This window comes from Trachypithecus francoisi, unplaced genomic scaffold, assembly GCF_009764315.1.
Source record: "Trachypithecus francoisi isolate TF-2019V2 unplaced genomic scaffold, Tfra_2.0 Lachesis_group7, whole genome shotgun sequence".
In the NCBI taxonomy this organism is placed as follows: domain Eukaryota; kingdom Metazoa; phylum Chordata; class Mammalia; order Primates; family Cercopithecidae; genus Trachypithecus; species Trachypithecus francoisi.
Genome location: NW_022681472.1, coordinates 80,098,008 through 80,115,115, shown reverse-complemented (window position 1 = coordinate 80,115,115; position 17,108 = coordinate 80,098,008). Strand labels below are relative to the sequence as shown.

The window sequence follows — 17,108 nt, the reverse complement described above, 5'->3', positions numbered from 1 at the left end:
GTGGCGCATGACTGTAATCCTAGCACTTTGGGAGGCTGAGGCGTGAGAATTGTTTGAACCTGGGAGGCGGAGGTTGCAGTGAGCCGAGATCATGCCACTGCACTCCAGCCTGGGTGACAGAGCAAGATCCTGTCTCAAAAAAAAAAAAAAACACAAAAAGGCCAAAGAGGCTGAATATTGGTGATTTTTAAAAGTATGCAGCAGCTGCCCTAATGCTAATAGACACCACTGCAAGTCCACTGTATACATCTGTTTTGTGTAACTATATTATAAATAATCAAGAAAAAAGCAAATCTGATGAAGCTCTGCTAAATTTTTTCTTTTCCATTTAGGTCTTAGAAGACAGTGCCTGTAGTCCCAGCTACTTGGGAGGCTTAGGCAGGAAAACTGCTTGAACCCAGGAGGCGGAGGTTGCAATGAGCCAAGATCGTGCCACTGCCCTCCAGAGTGGTTGACAGAGAGAGGCTCCACCGCAAAAAAAAAAAAAAAAAAAAAAAAAAAAAGTTATATGCTTAAGAGAACTGGATCAAGAGATATATCTTCGGTATGGCCACTGGCCCATGTAGTGATAATTAAGCATTATGCTTTGCTCTGTGGCTCAAACTGCAAACATATCACTTAGAAGAAAATAAATCGCCTCTGGAAAGCTAGCCTTGCAAGCTCAAGCCTCCATGACAGGTAACATCACAGACATTACTGTCAATGACGTAAGTAGGTTAAGGAATTTCAAAGACTTGCTCTATTGATTCGTTTTTAATTTGTCCTTTCAAAACACAGACACTCCCATGTGTGCGTACACACACGCACACACAGAGCAACTAATTCTAACATTATAAAAGCAACTACCCATAATAGGATGAGTTTCTGACAAAAGACTTTCTTCCAAACCTTCCCTGTACACAGAAATAAGTTAGTAAAAATAAGTCATAGAAAGCTGGGTCAAGTAAAATGGAAATAATAAGAATTTTTTTTAACATAAGAAAGAAAATCTTTGATCTCATTTTTAAAAATTAACTTTCTTTGTTGTCATTGTCATTGCACTGAAGGATCTGTGGTGAGTAGCGTATGAGTCTATGTGCCATACTGCCTTGCCAAGTTCAAATGTTCTGCCATTTGTTAGCTGTGACCTTGGTCCAAAAATTAACTTTCTGAGCTTTAAGTTTTGTCATTTGTAAAATAGAATTAATATTACAAGCCTCATATATTTGCAATAAGAACTTGATGTCTGATATATCACTAACTGCCATTCATCCATAGTTAGCAGATGGAGGAAAGAAAGGAAAGAGACCACAAGTAAATGTAGGTCATGGGGCTGGAGTCAGGCAAACTGGGTCTAAATGCAAATTCCCAGTTTGCAACTTGGGTGTGTGCCTTATGGTAAGTTGTTTCAACTCAATGAGCCTAATTTTCCCTTCTGCAGAGTGAGGATGAGGATACTGACCTCTTTCAGTGATTTCCACAACATACACCTTTATTTCATATTTGCCTATTGTAGGCTATGAAAGCTCCCTTTTCTTCACCTACTTCAGCATTTTTGTAAACAGTTGCATCAGCAAGCATCTCCCAGGTCAAGACTAAATAATATACTAATGGCCAGGAAAGACAGGTAGATACATAGATAGATAGACAGATAGATAGATTTATTTATTGAGACAGAGTCTTGCTCTGTTACCCAGGCTGGAGTGTAGTGGGGCAATCTTGGCTCACTGCAACCTCCACCTCCCTGGTTCAAGTGATTCTGTGCCTCAGTCTCCCAAGTAGCTGGGATTACAGGCACCTACCTGCCACCACGCCTGGCTAATTTTTGTATTTTTAATAGAGATGGGGCTTCACTGTGTTGGCCAGGGTGGTCTTGAACTCCTGACCTCAGGTGATCTGTGTGACTTGGCCTCCCAAAGTGCTGGGATTACAGGCATGAGCCACTGAACCCAGCCTGAAAGATTTAATAGAAACATCTTTCACATATTTCCAAGACATAAATCAATGTACATGCAATCTCACTGGTGGAGAAAAAGGGTGACTCTGAAGTCCCTCCAGAATATAGGCTTTGTTACCTTTAGAGCCCTTTTCCAAACCTGTCTACCCAATGCAAATTTGCTCCAATGTCAGATATGCCCAGGGGTGTGCTGGTAACTGCTTTACAACCAGCTCTCCAGTTGTTGGGGTGGGTCTAATTTGTGACATTTGCCCATTTCCATGGGTGGAGTCAATATTCCTATCGTGGCTTCTACAATCCAACACCCAAATTTCTTAGTTACTTGGTTGACTGACTGGTTCACTCAATAAGCATTTAAAGAGAACCTAAACCATACGAAGTCCACTGCCAAGCTCTGAGAGTTGGGGCATGAGGATGGCTATACGGGAATCCTAATCTCAAGGACATACAGTCCAGTGAGGGAAATACGACACATAAAGAAACATAAAATATAAGGGAAACACGAGGAATGCTATCAACTCTGAAAATAAGGAAAAGCCTTAACTACAAGCACAAAGAGCAATAAAGGTACAAGTATTATTTACCTAAAGAACCCTTAGTATTGCCTATGCTTTCTACTACAAATTTCAAAAATTCTCTAAGTAGATTTTTTTCACCAGTGACTATGTATGTGTATACGTATGTATGTATGCATACCTTAGTGTGTGTATTAGAGTTTCTCAGCCTCAGCACTAATGACAGCTTAGGCTGCACACTTCTTTGCTGTGCAGGGGCTGTCCTATTTGTTGAAGGCTGTTTAGCAGCATCTGAACACCTAGAGGTCAGGGCACACACACTCCCCATACCCCCGAGTTGTGACAGCCAGAAATGTCTCCAGACACTGCCGAAGGACCCGGGAGGGTAAAATCACCCACTGTTATATATACATATATACATATGTATGTGTACATGGATATGGATGGGGTATAGGCATGGATGGAGCGCATATATAATCCATGAAAATGTGTGTGGGTATGTATGGATAAATGAGCTAGACAATCAGAGGAAATTTTTATAGTAATTTTCCTGTTAGGTTTTAAACATGTTCATTCATTTATTGAGTGCTTACTGTGTATCATGTGTATAGGCAATAGCAGCGGGTGGGGGCATCTGACAAAAACCCCTGCTATCACAGAGCATACATTCAGGGCAGAGACAGACAATAAATAACATTAAGAAAGCAATTATACAGTATGTTAAAAAGTGAGGTAGTGGTATTAAATAGTCGAGAGAAAAATAAAGCAGAGAAGCAGGTAAGAGATTCTGAAAGAAGTGGGATGAAGGACATACTGCAATTCTAAATTTCAAGGGCCTAGACATACCAGACAAAATATTGATGTTCAGATTTTCAGAAGATCATGTGCTTATAGGTAACTTCTTGAGCATACAATCTAAAAACAAGTCTAAATCTAACTAATCTTAATAACTGGGAATTTACTTCTTTTGGTTCACAACCAAAGGAAGGAGAATCCTATCAAATTCATAGGAGTAGTTGTCACACTACTCCTCTACCCTCTACCCAATCCTAGAATCTGCTAAACCTCAGTCATTCTGAAAAGTTCCCATTCCCTGAATAACCAATGGGAAAAAGCATTTATGAGAGATTACCTAACCACTAAGGTCCCTTTCAGAATCAAGATGATATTAACAGACAATCAATATGAACATGGTGGATACTGCTGATGAGAAAGGAAAGGATGATGGGGAAAATAACTATGAATTTCCCTCTGGTAAATCTTGCTGCACACCTAAACTGGTGTTGAAAGGTTGGTTTACACTTTATTGTGTTCAGGTTCTAATTCACATCATTGTGAAAATTTTCCTTGTGATTCTTTTTATTAGTATACTTTAATCTCCTCCTCCAGAAATGTATTTCTCATAAGTTGTTCTTTTTATCCATTTAACTATATATTTTTATTTATTTATTTTTTAGAGACGGGGTCTTGCTGTGTTGCCCAAGCTCAAATGTAATAGTATAATCATATCTTGCTGCAGCCTTGAACTACTGGGCTCCTCCTACCTCAGCCTCTGGAGTAGCTAGGACTATAGGTGCACGCCACCATACCTGACTCATTTTAAAAATGTCTGTAGAGACAAGGTCTCACTATGTTGTGCAGAGTGGTCTCAAACTCCTGGCCTCAAGGCCTCCTCCAGCCTTGGCCTCCCAAAGCACTGGGATTACAGGTGTAAGCCACCACAACAGTTCTTTGCTTAACTATAAAGTCTACAATGGTACCACTAAAATGAACGAAAAAACACAGTTCTAGGATACATGAAGATATCAGCAAAAAAGAACTGAGTTTTCGAAAGTTGGATTTTTCATATTCTGTAGGCACTGACTCATCCCCCTTATTTTTTGTTAATATATAAACATTCACTCTTAAATTTATTTTTAATTGACAAAAATTAGATATATTTATGGTATACATTTTGTTTTGAAATACATAAACATTGTGGAATGGCTAAATCAAGATAGTTAACAACACCTCACATATTTAAATCAGTTATTGGTAGTGAAAACACTTAATATCTACTCTCTTAGCAATTTTCAAGTATATAATACTTATTAACTATAGTCACCATATTGTACAATAGATCTCTTGAACTCTTTCCTCCTAATGGTAATTTTGTATCCTTTGACCAACATTTCCCCAGTCCTCCCACCCTCCCCATCCCCAATCCCTTGGTAACCATCATTCTACTATCTGCTTCTATGAGTTCAACTTTTTAGATTCCACATACAAGTGAGATCATGCACTATTTATCTTTCTGTGGTTGGCTTATTTTGCTTAGCATAACCTCTTCCAGATTCACACATGTTGTTGCAAACGACAGTATTGCATTCTTTTTTAAGGCTGAATAATATTCCATTATGTATACATAACACAGTTTTCTTTATGCATTCATCCACTGATAGACACTCAGTTTTGCTTCTGTATCTTGGCTATTGTGAATAATGTTGCAGTGAATATGAGAAGGCAGATATCTCTTTGACATACATCCTTTGGATATATACCCATTACTGGGATCGCTAGATCTTATGGTAGTTCTATTTTTAATTTTTAAAGGAACCTCCATACTGTTTTCCATAATGACTGTACTGATTTACATTCCCACCAACACATAAGGGTTTCCCTTTTCTCTACATCCTGGTGTAGGCACTGCCTTTTACTTTTAGTACTACATACAGCATAACTAAGTATATATGTTTAATAATCTTCACTTATTTAAGTTATAATGCTATTTTGCTTGTATAATTGGCTCCAGTTATAAAAGCTGTATAAGAATACAAACATTGGCTTCTTACGGTTATTGTTATTTTTATTATCATTGTGGCCACCACTCACCATTAGAAACCACCTACTTCTAGTTATTGCTTCTATTCGATAATTATGAAATAAAAGACAGGAACAAGGTCAAAAAGAAACCTCCCCGACTTAACCAGACTCCTAATAACAAAAAGCAGTGCTCTAAAGGAGAAATACAACACAGTGAAAAATCCAGAATATAAGTCTTCCTGAAAAATCAAGCCCTGAAAATGTCAGGTCAGTTGTATTGGCATATCAAACTATCAAGTAATTTTCAAAGCACCTTTTTTTCTTTGAGACAGAGTCTTGCTCTGTTGCCTAGGTTGCAGTGCAGTGGCGTGACCCTGGCTCGCTGCAACTTCTGCCTCCCGAGTTCAAGCAGTTCTTGTGCCTTAGCCTCCCAAGTAGCTGGGATTACAGGCACGCACCACCATGTCCAGCTAATTTTTGTATTTTTGGTAGAGACGGGGTTCATCGTGTTGGCCAGGCTGATCTCGAACTCCTGACCTCAAGTGATCCGCCCACTTCGGCCTCCTAAAGTGCTGAGATTACAGGTGTGAGCCACTGCGACTAGCCTCAAAACATTTTGAACATAAAAGGTTTAAGCAAAATGCTTATCCCTTTTTCATAAAATAAGGTGATGGGTGATAGGGTTATGGATCACAAGTTTCTGGGAGTTTTTTTCCTTTTCACGCACACTTACCAAATTTCTAGATTTAAGAATGTCTTATTCAGGAGCAAAATTAAAATCTTACCCCCAAAGCACCCGGATTTAAAACTATTCTCTCAAGGAAATGCTTAACATTTGCAAATGTTAGAGGTCAGTCATTCATGAGGGCAGTAAATGTCCCTGACCATGTAATTTTTCACTTTGCTGCTTGTTTTTTACTCATCATGAACTCTGAAGTAACTGCCCCCCAGTGAAAACTTTGTTTTTTGGCTGGGTGGGGACTAAGGCAAGACAAAAAGGAACTAGATCTAAAAAGGTGATGATTCTTAACCAGAACACAAGTTGTGGACACAGGAAAGAACAGACTATCATTCAATCAATTTGATGTATCACTTCCACAAGTCAGGACTGTAAACAGCTGCAAGAAGAGCAAACATGACAGCTGTTGCTTCGTCAAACACGGGTTTCTTTTCCTGCCATTACAAGAACTGAAAGTAAACAGTCTAGGGTCAGTACAAAGGCCCTGAAGGGTCCCAGCTCCTTCCCCCCATGACTGTACATGACCTCCATGACAGGATGTTTCAGAAAAAGCATGCAACCTCGTTTGGGTACTAAAAAAAAAAAAAAAAGATAATATTATCCTCAAAAAAAAAAAAAAACCATAAAAATTAGCTAAGCAAAACATCGCTAAATGTTATTTGACTGAACAGGCCATGACACTGGCACATTTTTTTTTGAAGCATAATGGTGAAGGGCAGAAACTATGAAGTCAGACTGCTTATAATCAAATCCCTACTGAAACACTTCCTAACTTTGTGACCTTAAAAAACGCATGTAACTTCGCTAAGCCTCAATTTTTTTCATGTGTAAAGTGGGGCCAGCAACAGTCCCTACTTCACAGGATTACTGTTAGGATCAAATGAGATAGCACATGTTAAAAGAGCACCACCAGTTAAGTATGTAACAAATTCATCATCATCACCATACTTTAGCATAGCTCAACAAATATCCAATTAACTGCCTGACCACAGTAACTGTAATCTTTCTGCCCTACAGCTCCAAAATCACAGAAAGAAAAGCAATATATAGAGAAAACTTTAATTCTTTACTTCTAAACGTTGCTATCAAATATTTAGCAAGAATCTGGTAAAACTTTTAATCCTCATGCACATACATTTTTGTAGACGTGCAGAGCATTAACCAAACCTCTGAAGTCCATTCACAGACTTGCCCTGGCAGAGAGGCATGAGAAGAGACGACACATCTTTGAAAACTACAAAGATGTAATTTACATCTTTGAGGTATATTAACATTTTAGAGAAGGGAGATTCCTCAAATTTGCTTAACTAAACCTAAAGAGCTTACTAAAACTGCTTAAAGATGATTTAAAATAATTCCAGTTAATTAGGTCAGTATAGTCTGTGTAAGATAGCAGAAAACTACATAATAAACTCAAAAATCTGAAAAGAGTAAGCTGCGGTAATCTGAAAAGAAATCTCCTAAGGTAACAACTTTCATTTCTCAGGTCAAATAAAGAAGGTAATACTAGAATATCAAGAAATTTAGAGAAAAATGAATAAACATGCTAGTGGTGAGTCTAATTGCCTAGACACCATATATTCTAAGATAACCCAGGCAAAGGTGATCATTTCAAATAAGCTAGAAAATTGAACAGGGACAAACACCTGGTATAGGAATTAGGAATCTACAACCAATAAGAAACAAAATAAAACACATCACCACCCAAGTTCTTGGGAGCAAGAATCTCCTTTACCAATAACTTAATAATACAACAACAGGAAAATTTCAGGGCAAAGTGAGAAAATGACACCTATGTGATCACTATCATTTTGTTTATCAAAGTTCACTCTGACCTGAGATGAAATCAGGCAACCCAAAAAGTCAACAATCTCATAAAACTAAGGAAAACAGAGTATTTCCGTTCTGAGATAATCCATGAAATTCCCCACTTGCTCTTCTGCACTTTAATTTCTCCCAATCCATTTGCTGTTGTCCAACACACCCACCGGTCAACTCAAACTCAAATGCACACCAAATTACTAGTAACAGCTAACAATTACTGAGCACTTAGTACTATTCTAAGTAATTTGTAAAATATTATCTCACTAATCCCCACAATAATGCCTTTTATAAATAGGAAACCTGAGGCAAATGGAGGGTAGAGAATTTGCCCAAGGTCACAAAGATAAGTGAGGGCACTGGGATAAGAACCCAGGCAATCATCTATTACACTATTATGCCTGTATTACGAGGGTATAAGATACAAAGCACACAAATCAAATCCTTTTTACCTTAGTTACAATACCTTACTCAAAGTTATTTTCTTTTTCACTTGAGCTACTAACATAATCTCCTCTTTGGCCACCTGAAGTCTCTCCTTCCTCAGTACTGCCATGGGCATTTATCTTTCTAAAACTGGATCTTACCATATTTTTCCTCTACTTGAAACCTTCCAATGATAAGGTTCAAACTCCTTGGCAAAGCGTCACATTATAGGCAATCAATGTTCACTTAATGATTGAATAACAACTATATGTCTTTTTTCCTACCTAGACTGTAAACAACTCAAAGGAAGAAACCTTTATTTATCTTTGTAGTTTTGGCTAACATATCTGAAGAATTAGTGACTTAGCTGGACTCAGTCTTAAATAGACTTCCAAACTCATCCATCTTTCTTACCCTCTTCAGATCACAGGCCTTTCTTCTAAGTTCTGACCCTCAAACTTTACTAATTGCTAACTGTCATGTATGATAGCTATTGAATTAACACTGTGGCTAAGAGCACTTAACATATATTATCTCATTTAGTCCCAACAATCTTACAAAGCAGGCATTTTAATCCTATTTCACAGATAAGAAATCAGAAGCTGAAAGAAGTTAGGTACCTTACTCAAAGTTACAGAACTTATGACAGAGTTAGGATTGGATCCAACAGCAAGCATGCACTTAAGTGCTGATGCTGGCTGCCTTAGTACTGGCTGCCTTCTACAAGTCTTTCATCTACTGTTACAGGCTGAGCTACCCTTCAATTTCTTTAAACACCTGGTGTTTTCCTACTCTTCGGGTCCTTGGACAGCACCTCAGTCTGGTATCACATTAACACTGCTCCCCTAACAAGCTCTTGCTGAATTACCTCAGTGGGAGTGATTGCCCTTGGCTTTCTCTCTACAGAGGATTTCTCATGTCATCTACGTCCTATTCATAAGCAATTAAACTCAGTTTGTTTTCAGTGTGGTCTTCTGAGCCCTTTCAGGGGGTCTGTGGGTTGAAACTATTTTCATCATTTTTTTTTTTTTTTTTTGAGACAGGCTCTGGCCCTGTTGCCCAGGCTGGAGTACAGTGATGTGATCTCAGCTCACCGCAACCTCTGCCGCCTGGGCTTAAGCTGTCCTCCCATCTCAGCTTTGTGAGTAGCTGGGACTACAGGTGTGCACCACCATGTCTGGCTAATTTTTGTGTGTTTTGTAGAGACAGGGTTTGCCATGTGGCTCCAGGCCAGTATCAAACTCCTGAGCTGAAGCAATCTGCTCGCGTCGGCCTCCCAAAGTGCTGAGATTACGGGTGTTAGCCACCATGCCTAGCTAATTTACATCATAATTTTAAGATGCTATCTGTCTGGGTTTGTTTTTCTTTTTCTTTTTTAACTGTGTTGGACATTTGTACTGATGGTGCAAAAGCAACTGTGGAAAAAACTGCTGGTGCCTTAGCAAAAATCAGAGCACTGGCACCAAACTGCTGTACTGTAATAGATCATTGTATTCCTCTCTACCAAGCACTCATAGTAAAACAAATGCTAGTTTCATTTAAGAATGTCCTTAAGAGGCCGGGCGCAGTGGCTCACACCTGTAATCCCAGCACTTTGAGAGGCTGAGGCGGGTGGATCACGAGGTCAGGAGTTTGAGATCAGCCTGGCCAACATGGTGAAACCCCGTCTCCACTAAAAATACAAAAATTAGCCGGGCATGGTGGCACGTGCCTATAATCCCAGCTACTCAGGAGGCTGAGACAGAAGAATAGCTTGAACCCGGGAGGTGGAGGTTGCAGTGAGCCAAGATTGCGCCACTGCACCACAGCCTGGGACAGAACAAGACTCCATCTTAAAAAACAAAAAAAAAAGTCCTTGATGAAACAGTACAATATAGAACAATTCACAGACAAACTACGGTTATTCAGGTTTGGGTACCTGAAAGATATTTTCTCAAAAATGAAGAAAGTGAGCCTGTGCACCTGTAATTTCAAAGACAACAACTAACAGCATTTGTTGCTAATGATAAAATGAAAGTTTTTTTTTTTTAGACAGAATTTCACTCTTTCACCCAGGCTGGAGTGCAGTGGCGCGATCTTGGCTCACTGCAACCTTCGCCCCCGGGGTTCAAGCGTTTCTCCTGCCTCAGCCTCCCAAGTAGCTGGGATTATAGGCGCAGGCCACCATGCCCGGGTAATTTTTGTATTTTTAGGTAATTTTTGTATTTTCAGTAGAGACAGATTTTCGCCATGTTGGCCAGGTTAGTCTCCAACTCCTGAACTCAGGTGATCCACCTGCCTCGGCTTCTTAAAGTGCTAGGATTACAAGTGTGAGCCATAGCACCCAGCCAAAATGAAAGTTGTTTGTTTTTGTTTTGTTTTGTTTTGTTTTGTTTTGTTTTTGAGACGGAGTCTTGCTCTGTCGCCCAGGCTGGAGTGCAGTGGCGTGATCTCTGGTCACTGCAACCTCCGCCTCCTGGGTTCAAGCTATTCTCCTGCCTCAGCCTCCTGAGTGGCTGGGATTACAGGTGCGTGCCACCACGCCTGGCTAATTTTTGTATTTTTAGTAGAGATGGGGTTTCACCATGTTGGTCAGGCTGGTCTCAAACTCCTGACCTCGTGATCCACCTGCCTCGGCCTCCCAAAGTGCTGGGACTACAGGCGTGAGCCACCACACCCGGCCCAAAATGAAAGTTTTAAAGAAACAATTAGAACTTTGAAAAATTTGTGTTCACCATTATAAATTTGAGAGTGTATGACTTTTCTGGTGAGATCTGTGGTGATATTAGTTATTTGCAGTTTTATAACATCTTTTTTGTTTTGTCATCGTTCTGGTATTTTAATGTGTTTGTCTTCCTACTAAGATGGCAAACTCTATGAAGGGAGGAACTACTTAATACTTGTTTATGTCCTCTTTAAAACCTAGAGCTGAATTATACGCAGAATAGTCATTGGGTAAGTTTATGTTGACTACTTTGTTATTCTGACTCCTGGTATTAGTTAAAATGTCTGTGTGTGTGTGTGTGTGTCTGTGTGTGTGTGTGTGTATTCATACATGTATTGAGTTCATAAGTATTCCAGGCTCCTGGTGACTCTGTATCTAACTTGTTTAGTTCACTTTTTTCCCATATAACTTGATCAAAATTTTTCTTAAATTAACTTTTTTTGGTAAATGCAAAACCAAGTATTTGCCGTAAAATTATTGCTGTAAGATTAATCCAAATATTAAAAAATAAATACCTCTTTCTTTTAAAAATTACTTAATGACAACCTGTGGCACTAAAGCAGGGGTTGACAAACTAAGGCCTGTGAGCCAAATCCGGCCCACTGCCCATTTTTGTAAATAAAGTTTTATAAGACCACAGTCATGCCCATTCATTTACGTACTGTCTGTGGTGGGTTTTGCACTTCAACAGCAGGGTTGTGACAGAAACCACATGGCCCACAGAGCTGAAAATATTTATTATCTGGCCCTTTATAGAAAAACTTTGTGCCAACTTCTGCTTTAGAGCATGAACCTTTCAAAAAATGATGTTTATAATTCTTGTTAAATTGCACAAAGTATGTTGTATTTTACAACAAAATACACTTACTTAAAACAAAACAAAACCAAGAGAAAAAAAAAAAAAGAACTCTGTAGCTAAAACTCTCAGGAGTCTTCAATGAGAATCCTGAAAAAAACTGATACGGTCTCCCAAGAGGGTTATGTTCCAGTCTTCTCTCTTATGGTTTAAGACTTTACTATGACTTTTATACAGGCCGATCTGTCAAAGCCAAATTATCTATGATCACCAAAAATATACTCAAAAATAGACCAGGCAGGGTTAAAACATTTGGAGGCCACCCACTAAAAAGATTATGACACCTGCTGTTAGCCTTAAATGAGTAACTGTATGGAGCTGGTTCACCTGCCATTAATGACTGAAAAACTAAACAAAATATATGAAACAATAGCCATGGGACAGTGGGACAAAGGCAGAACAGGACTGTAATTACTGCAATAAGGGAAAACTGGGAAAAGTCTTGCAAAGGCCTCCTCTCTGCATAAGGGAGGAGGAATCCACGGGAGTTTTTGAGATGGAGTCTCACTCTGTTCCCCAGACTGGAGTGCAGTGGCACAATCTCGGCTCACTGCAATCCTCTTCTCCCAGGTTCAAGCGATTCTCCTGCCTCAGCCTCCCCAGTAGCTGGGACTACTGGCATCCTCCACCATGCCTGGCTAATTTTTGTATTTTTAGTAGAGACAGGGTTTCGCCATGTTGGCCTTGAACTCCTGACCTCAGGTGATCCTCCTGCTTCAGCCTTGCAAAGTGCTGGGATTACAGGTAGGAGCTACTGCGCCCGGCCTAGCACAGCAGTATTGAAGGATTGAGGAGACAGCGACTGCAGTTCAGAGAGGCTGAGGCAGCCAGCAGAGTTTGCAAGAGAAAGCACTGGGAGGGAGTTATGCAGATAAAGAGCTCTAGGAATCTGCACTGGGGTCTCCTTGAGTCTGATGATGAATCCTAAAATGCTGAGGAGCAAATACTGACAGCTATAAAGTGAACAACTCCCAGGTTCAATCTCGTAGGAACTAGGAGAGGGAGACATTCAAATTCCATCCAGCCAGAGGAGAGCTATCTCAGTGAACCCTCGGGGCAATCAACAGAGACTCCAGAAGGGCCATGCTTTGTAACAAGGCTAAATTAGCCCTAACATAAAGGCTACACTAGACTTGCCCTAACAAAGCTTAACGACAAGCCTGGAAAGGATCGGCCTAATCCATAATCACTTAGCTGCCCACCAAACAAACTCCAAAGGGGAGTTTTAAAAGAGGACAACAGGCCTCCTTTAAAAGAGGACAACAGGCCAGCGCGGTGGCTCACACCTGTAATCCCAGGACTTTGGGAGGCCGAGGCAGGCTGATTACCTGAGGTCAGGAGTTTGAGACCAGTCTGGCCAACATGCAGAAACTCCATCTCTACTAAAAATACAAAATTAGCTGGGCGTGGTGGCACATGCCTGTAACCCCACCTACTTGGAAGGCTGAGACAGGAGAATCGCTTGAACCCGGGAGATGGAGTTTGCAGTGAGCCAAGATTGCACCATTGCACTCCAACCTGGGCAACAAGAGTGAAACTCCGTCTGAAAAAAAAAAAAAAAAGACAACAAAATCCAAACACTCAACAACATAATACACATAGAGATGACAGAATTCACATTCAAGGATATTAAAACAACTATTATAAACAGGTTCCATATACTCAAGAATGTAAAGAAAACCATATATTCAAGAATGTAAAGAAAAATATGGACACAATGAAGAAAAAAATGTAAGACTAAAAAAAAAGATTCTACTTAATTCTTTGCTGTGTCTTCAACAATTAAAAACACAATAACTGATATTTTTAAATTCACTAAATGGAATTATCAGATTAGACACCACAGCAGACAAGATAAATGAACTTAGCAACAGAAATTATTCAAATTGAAGCTAAAGAGTAAAAAGACTGGAAAAAAAATCTATGAAGTCCCACTGATTTATGGGACAATATCAACCCATCTAACATACATGAAATGTGAGTCACACAGAAGGAGAAGAGAGCAGAGGAGTAAAAAATATATATTTGAAGAAATAGTAGCAGAAATTTTTCCAAATTTGATTCAAAAAACTATAAGCTGACAGATCTATAAAACTCAAACAACATTAGTCAGGACAAAGAAAATCACACCAAGGCACATCACAAATTGCTCAAATCCTATGCCATTAAAAAGAAAACAGAAGGATCATGCTGCTCCTCTGGCTCCATGTGTAAAATAAAATAAAAACAATTCTACTCCAAAGAAAGCAAATAACTTTTATTTTTTTGAGACGGAGTCTTGCTCTGTTGTCCAGGCTGGAGTGTAGTGGTACAGTCTCAACTCACTGCAACCTCCGCCTCCCGGGTTCAAGCGATTCTCCTGCCTCAGCCTCCCGAGTAGCTGGAATTACAGGTGCCTGCCACCACACCCAGCTAATTTTTTGTATTTTTAGTAGAGACAGGGTTTCACCATGTTGGTTTTGTATTTTTAGTAGAGACAGGGTTTCACCATATTGGCCAGGCTGGTCTCGAACTCCTGACCTCGTGATATGCCCGCCTCGGCCTCCCAAAGTGCTGGGATTACAGGCGTAAGCCACTGCACCAGGCCTGCAAATCACATCTTTCTAGATCTTTTTGATTGAACAAATGTAGGTAAAATTCATTAAGTTTAACTTTTCTCATTTTTGTTGAGGCCTTCCTTTGCTGGTATCCCTAGCTTAGTCTATCTACTGAGTAATCAAGCATGACCAAAGTATAAACTACTGGAAAATAACAATATCATAATAAATTTATATACCTTACAGTTCACAAATGTCAAATACTTTAGATTGTATGCTCCTTGAGGTCAGGATCTTCAAATCTTTGCCCATAAATTTCTAGTGCAGTTTCTCATGGAACTTAACCGTCTGAACACACATGAATGAGTCAATCTCATTTCACCCTCAGTACCCTACCGTGGTGTGTAGAACAAGATGAGAAAACAGATGCCTAGAAGGGTTAAATCATTCCCCCAAGGATACTCAAAAGGCACCCCCAGATTAATACCATCACACAGTGTTACCTCAAAGTAGACACAAAAGAAGTTTTAATTTTACTTACTCTGACTTCCCACAAGATCCAAAGCCACACTAGAAGCTGTGTCCATACCAGAGTTGATACAGGCTTGGAAGTTTTTCAAGGAGGAGAGAGCAGACTCTACACCGCTGAAGGAGATGAAACCAGTTGAACCTGAATTTGAACTGGAACGTCCTGGCATCTTGAAATTATTACCTAAGTTTTGAAACACAATGAAACAAGATTCATAAGTCAGAAAAATAACTGCATAGGAAAATATTAATAAAACTGCTGTAAACATTCATATAAATGTATCCAATATCTCGTAAGTGCCACACTATTCTGTATATCCCATAGAGAAGACACCAAATCATTGTGCCACCCACCTGGGCCACCAAACAAGCTGGACTCAATATATGGGGAAGGTAAGTGTCCTCAGTTTTTGGAGGGAGATTACCCTCTTCCAAAAGAGTGCTGGATTCTGTGAAGAAGTCAACAACAGCACAGTTCTTAAAAGACTACAAGATAAATGGGTTAGAAAAAGTAGACCACTCATATGACGCAATTTTCTAAAGAGAAAAAAATACTAATAAAATAGTTTATTAGTAAGCTATTTTGAAAACCTGTAATTGTTAAACTATCCAACATATATGCATATTGAATTCTGGAAACTGTAAAAAAAAGAGAAAATCTATATTCCTGCCAGTTCCTCTGGCTTCTTACAGATTAATAGACTTGGTGAGATCCCAGAGTCAGTGAAAGCAGAATTTCTCTATAAACTTGTCTTCTGGCAGCACATCCACTATAACTGTTTCGGTTATTATCTTCATATTTAACACTTCCTAATCTGTATCTTCAACCACAATTTGTTTCAGCTTAGTAAAGCAATGTAAAGCTGCCTACAAAAGGACATCTCTGCTTAATTCAGAAGCCATTTGAAATTCAATCCACTGAAACCAACTAGAAAAGTGGGGAGAATTCACAGTTTTAAAGGGATGGGAGGGCTATTATCAAGGCTGTATGGCAGCAGAAAAAGGGGTATTTTCATGCAATCAGATAGACATAACATGAAGACTGCTAAACATCTCTGAATCTCAGCTTTACCATCTTTAAAATGAGAAGGAATAATCATGGTATGGTATAGCACACAGTACACAATTAACTAGCATTAGAGACTTCCCTTCTGCCCCTCCTAAGTGGGGAACTGTGTAGTATCTCTGCCAGTTCTATCCTCATCATTGCTACCACCTTCATCTCACAGCTGAACTACTATTGTAGTTTCTCCATTATTAGTCCTTTTTAATTAGGTTCATTCATTCATTTCACTCATAAGTATTAAGTACCTACCAAGTCAATCATGAGATCCATTCAAAAATACACAGGATATAAAAAGAGAAGGGTATAGAGACATGTAAGATGCACAGAGATGCATAAGATTTCTAATTTGAAGGTGTTTGTTTACTGCAAACATCCACAGTACAACTCATTGTCAATTCAAATATTTAATATCTCCTTAAGTGCCAGGCACTTCCTTTAGCATGAGAATACCATGGTTTTCAAGATGAGCACTCTTAAGACTTTCCTTTTAAAGCATTATTTTGTTATTCTAATTTGATGAAAACCTATCATGAGCCAGGCACTATCCTGGCCACTAGAAATATTCAGCCTCTGGCCAGGCACGGTGGCTCACACTTGTAATCCCAGCACGTTGGGAGGCTGAAGCAGGAGGATCACCTGAGGTTAGGAGTTTGAGACCAGCATGGCCAACATGGCAAAACCCTGTCTCTACTAAAAATACAAAAATTAGCAGGGCATGATGGCAGGAACCTATAATCCCAACCACTCGGGAAGCTGGGCAGGAGAACCGTTTGAACCTGGGAGGCGGAGGTTGCAGCGAGCCGAGATCGCGCCACTGCACTCCAGCCTGGGCAACAGAGCAAGACTCGGTCTCAAAAAAAAAAAAAAGGAATATTCAGTCTCTACTTCCAGGGGCTCACCACTGAGTAGGAGAGACAGAGATAAAACATAAACTTGATAATTAAAGCAACATGGGAGTTACGGCAAAACTGAGGCACAGATAAGAAAATGCTCAACTTTGCCTTACTGGATCAAAGAAGGGAACATAGAACTGAGTTTAAAGGATAAAGGACGAAGTTTAACAGATGGAAGGGGTAATGGAGAAGGGCATTCAGGCAAAGGAAAAGGCAGGTAGGAATGAAGAGCACAAATCATTGCAGAGTACATAACTCAAGACAATACTTGACTTTTCCTGATTC

At 39.6% G+C, this 17,108-nt stretch overlaps 1 protein-coding gene across 7 annotated transcripts in view; it reads right to left on the bottom strand.

Annotated features, from left to right (window-relative positions):
* NSMCE2 (NSE2 (MMS21) homolog, SMC5-SMC6 complex SUMO ligase) overlaps positions 1-17,108 on the bottom strand; it is a 303,542-nt gene that overhangs the window by 276,382 nt on the left and 10,052 nt on the right. For 5 of the 7 annotated variants that reach the window (XM_033202648.1, XM_033202649.1, XM_033202652.1 and 2 more), the window contains exon 2: positions 14,878-15,048. In XM_033202648.1, the coding sequence (XP_033058539.1) occupies positions 14,878-15,034 (157 nt within the window). In that variant the 5' untranslated portion in view covers positions 15,035-15,048. Of the gene's footprint in view, positions 1-14,877; positions 15,049-15,218; positions 15,314-17,108 lie in introns of all 7 variants that reach the window. The other 2 variants (XM_033202650.1, XM_033202647.1) reach the window with 1 other exon arrangement.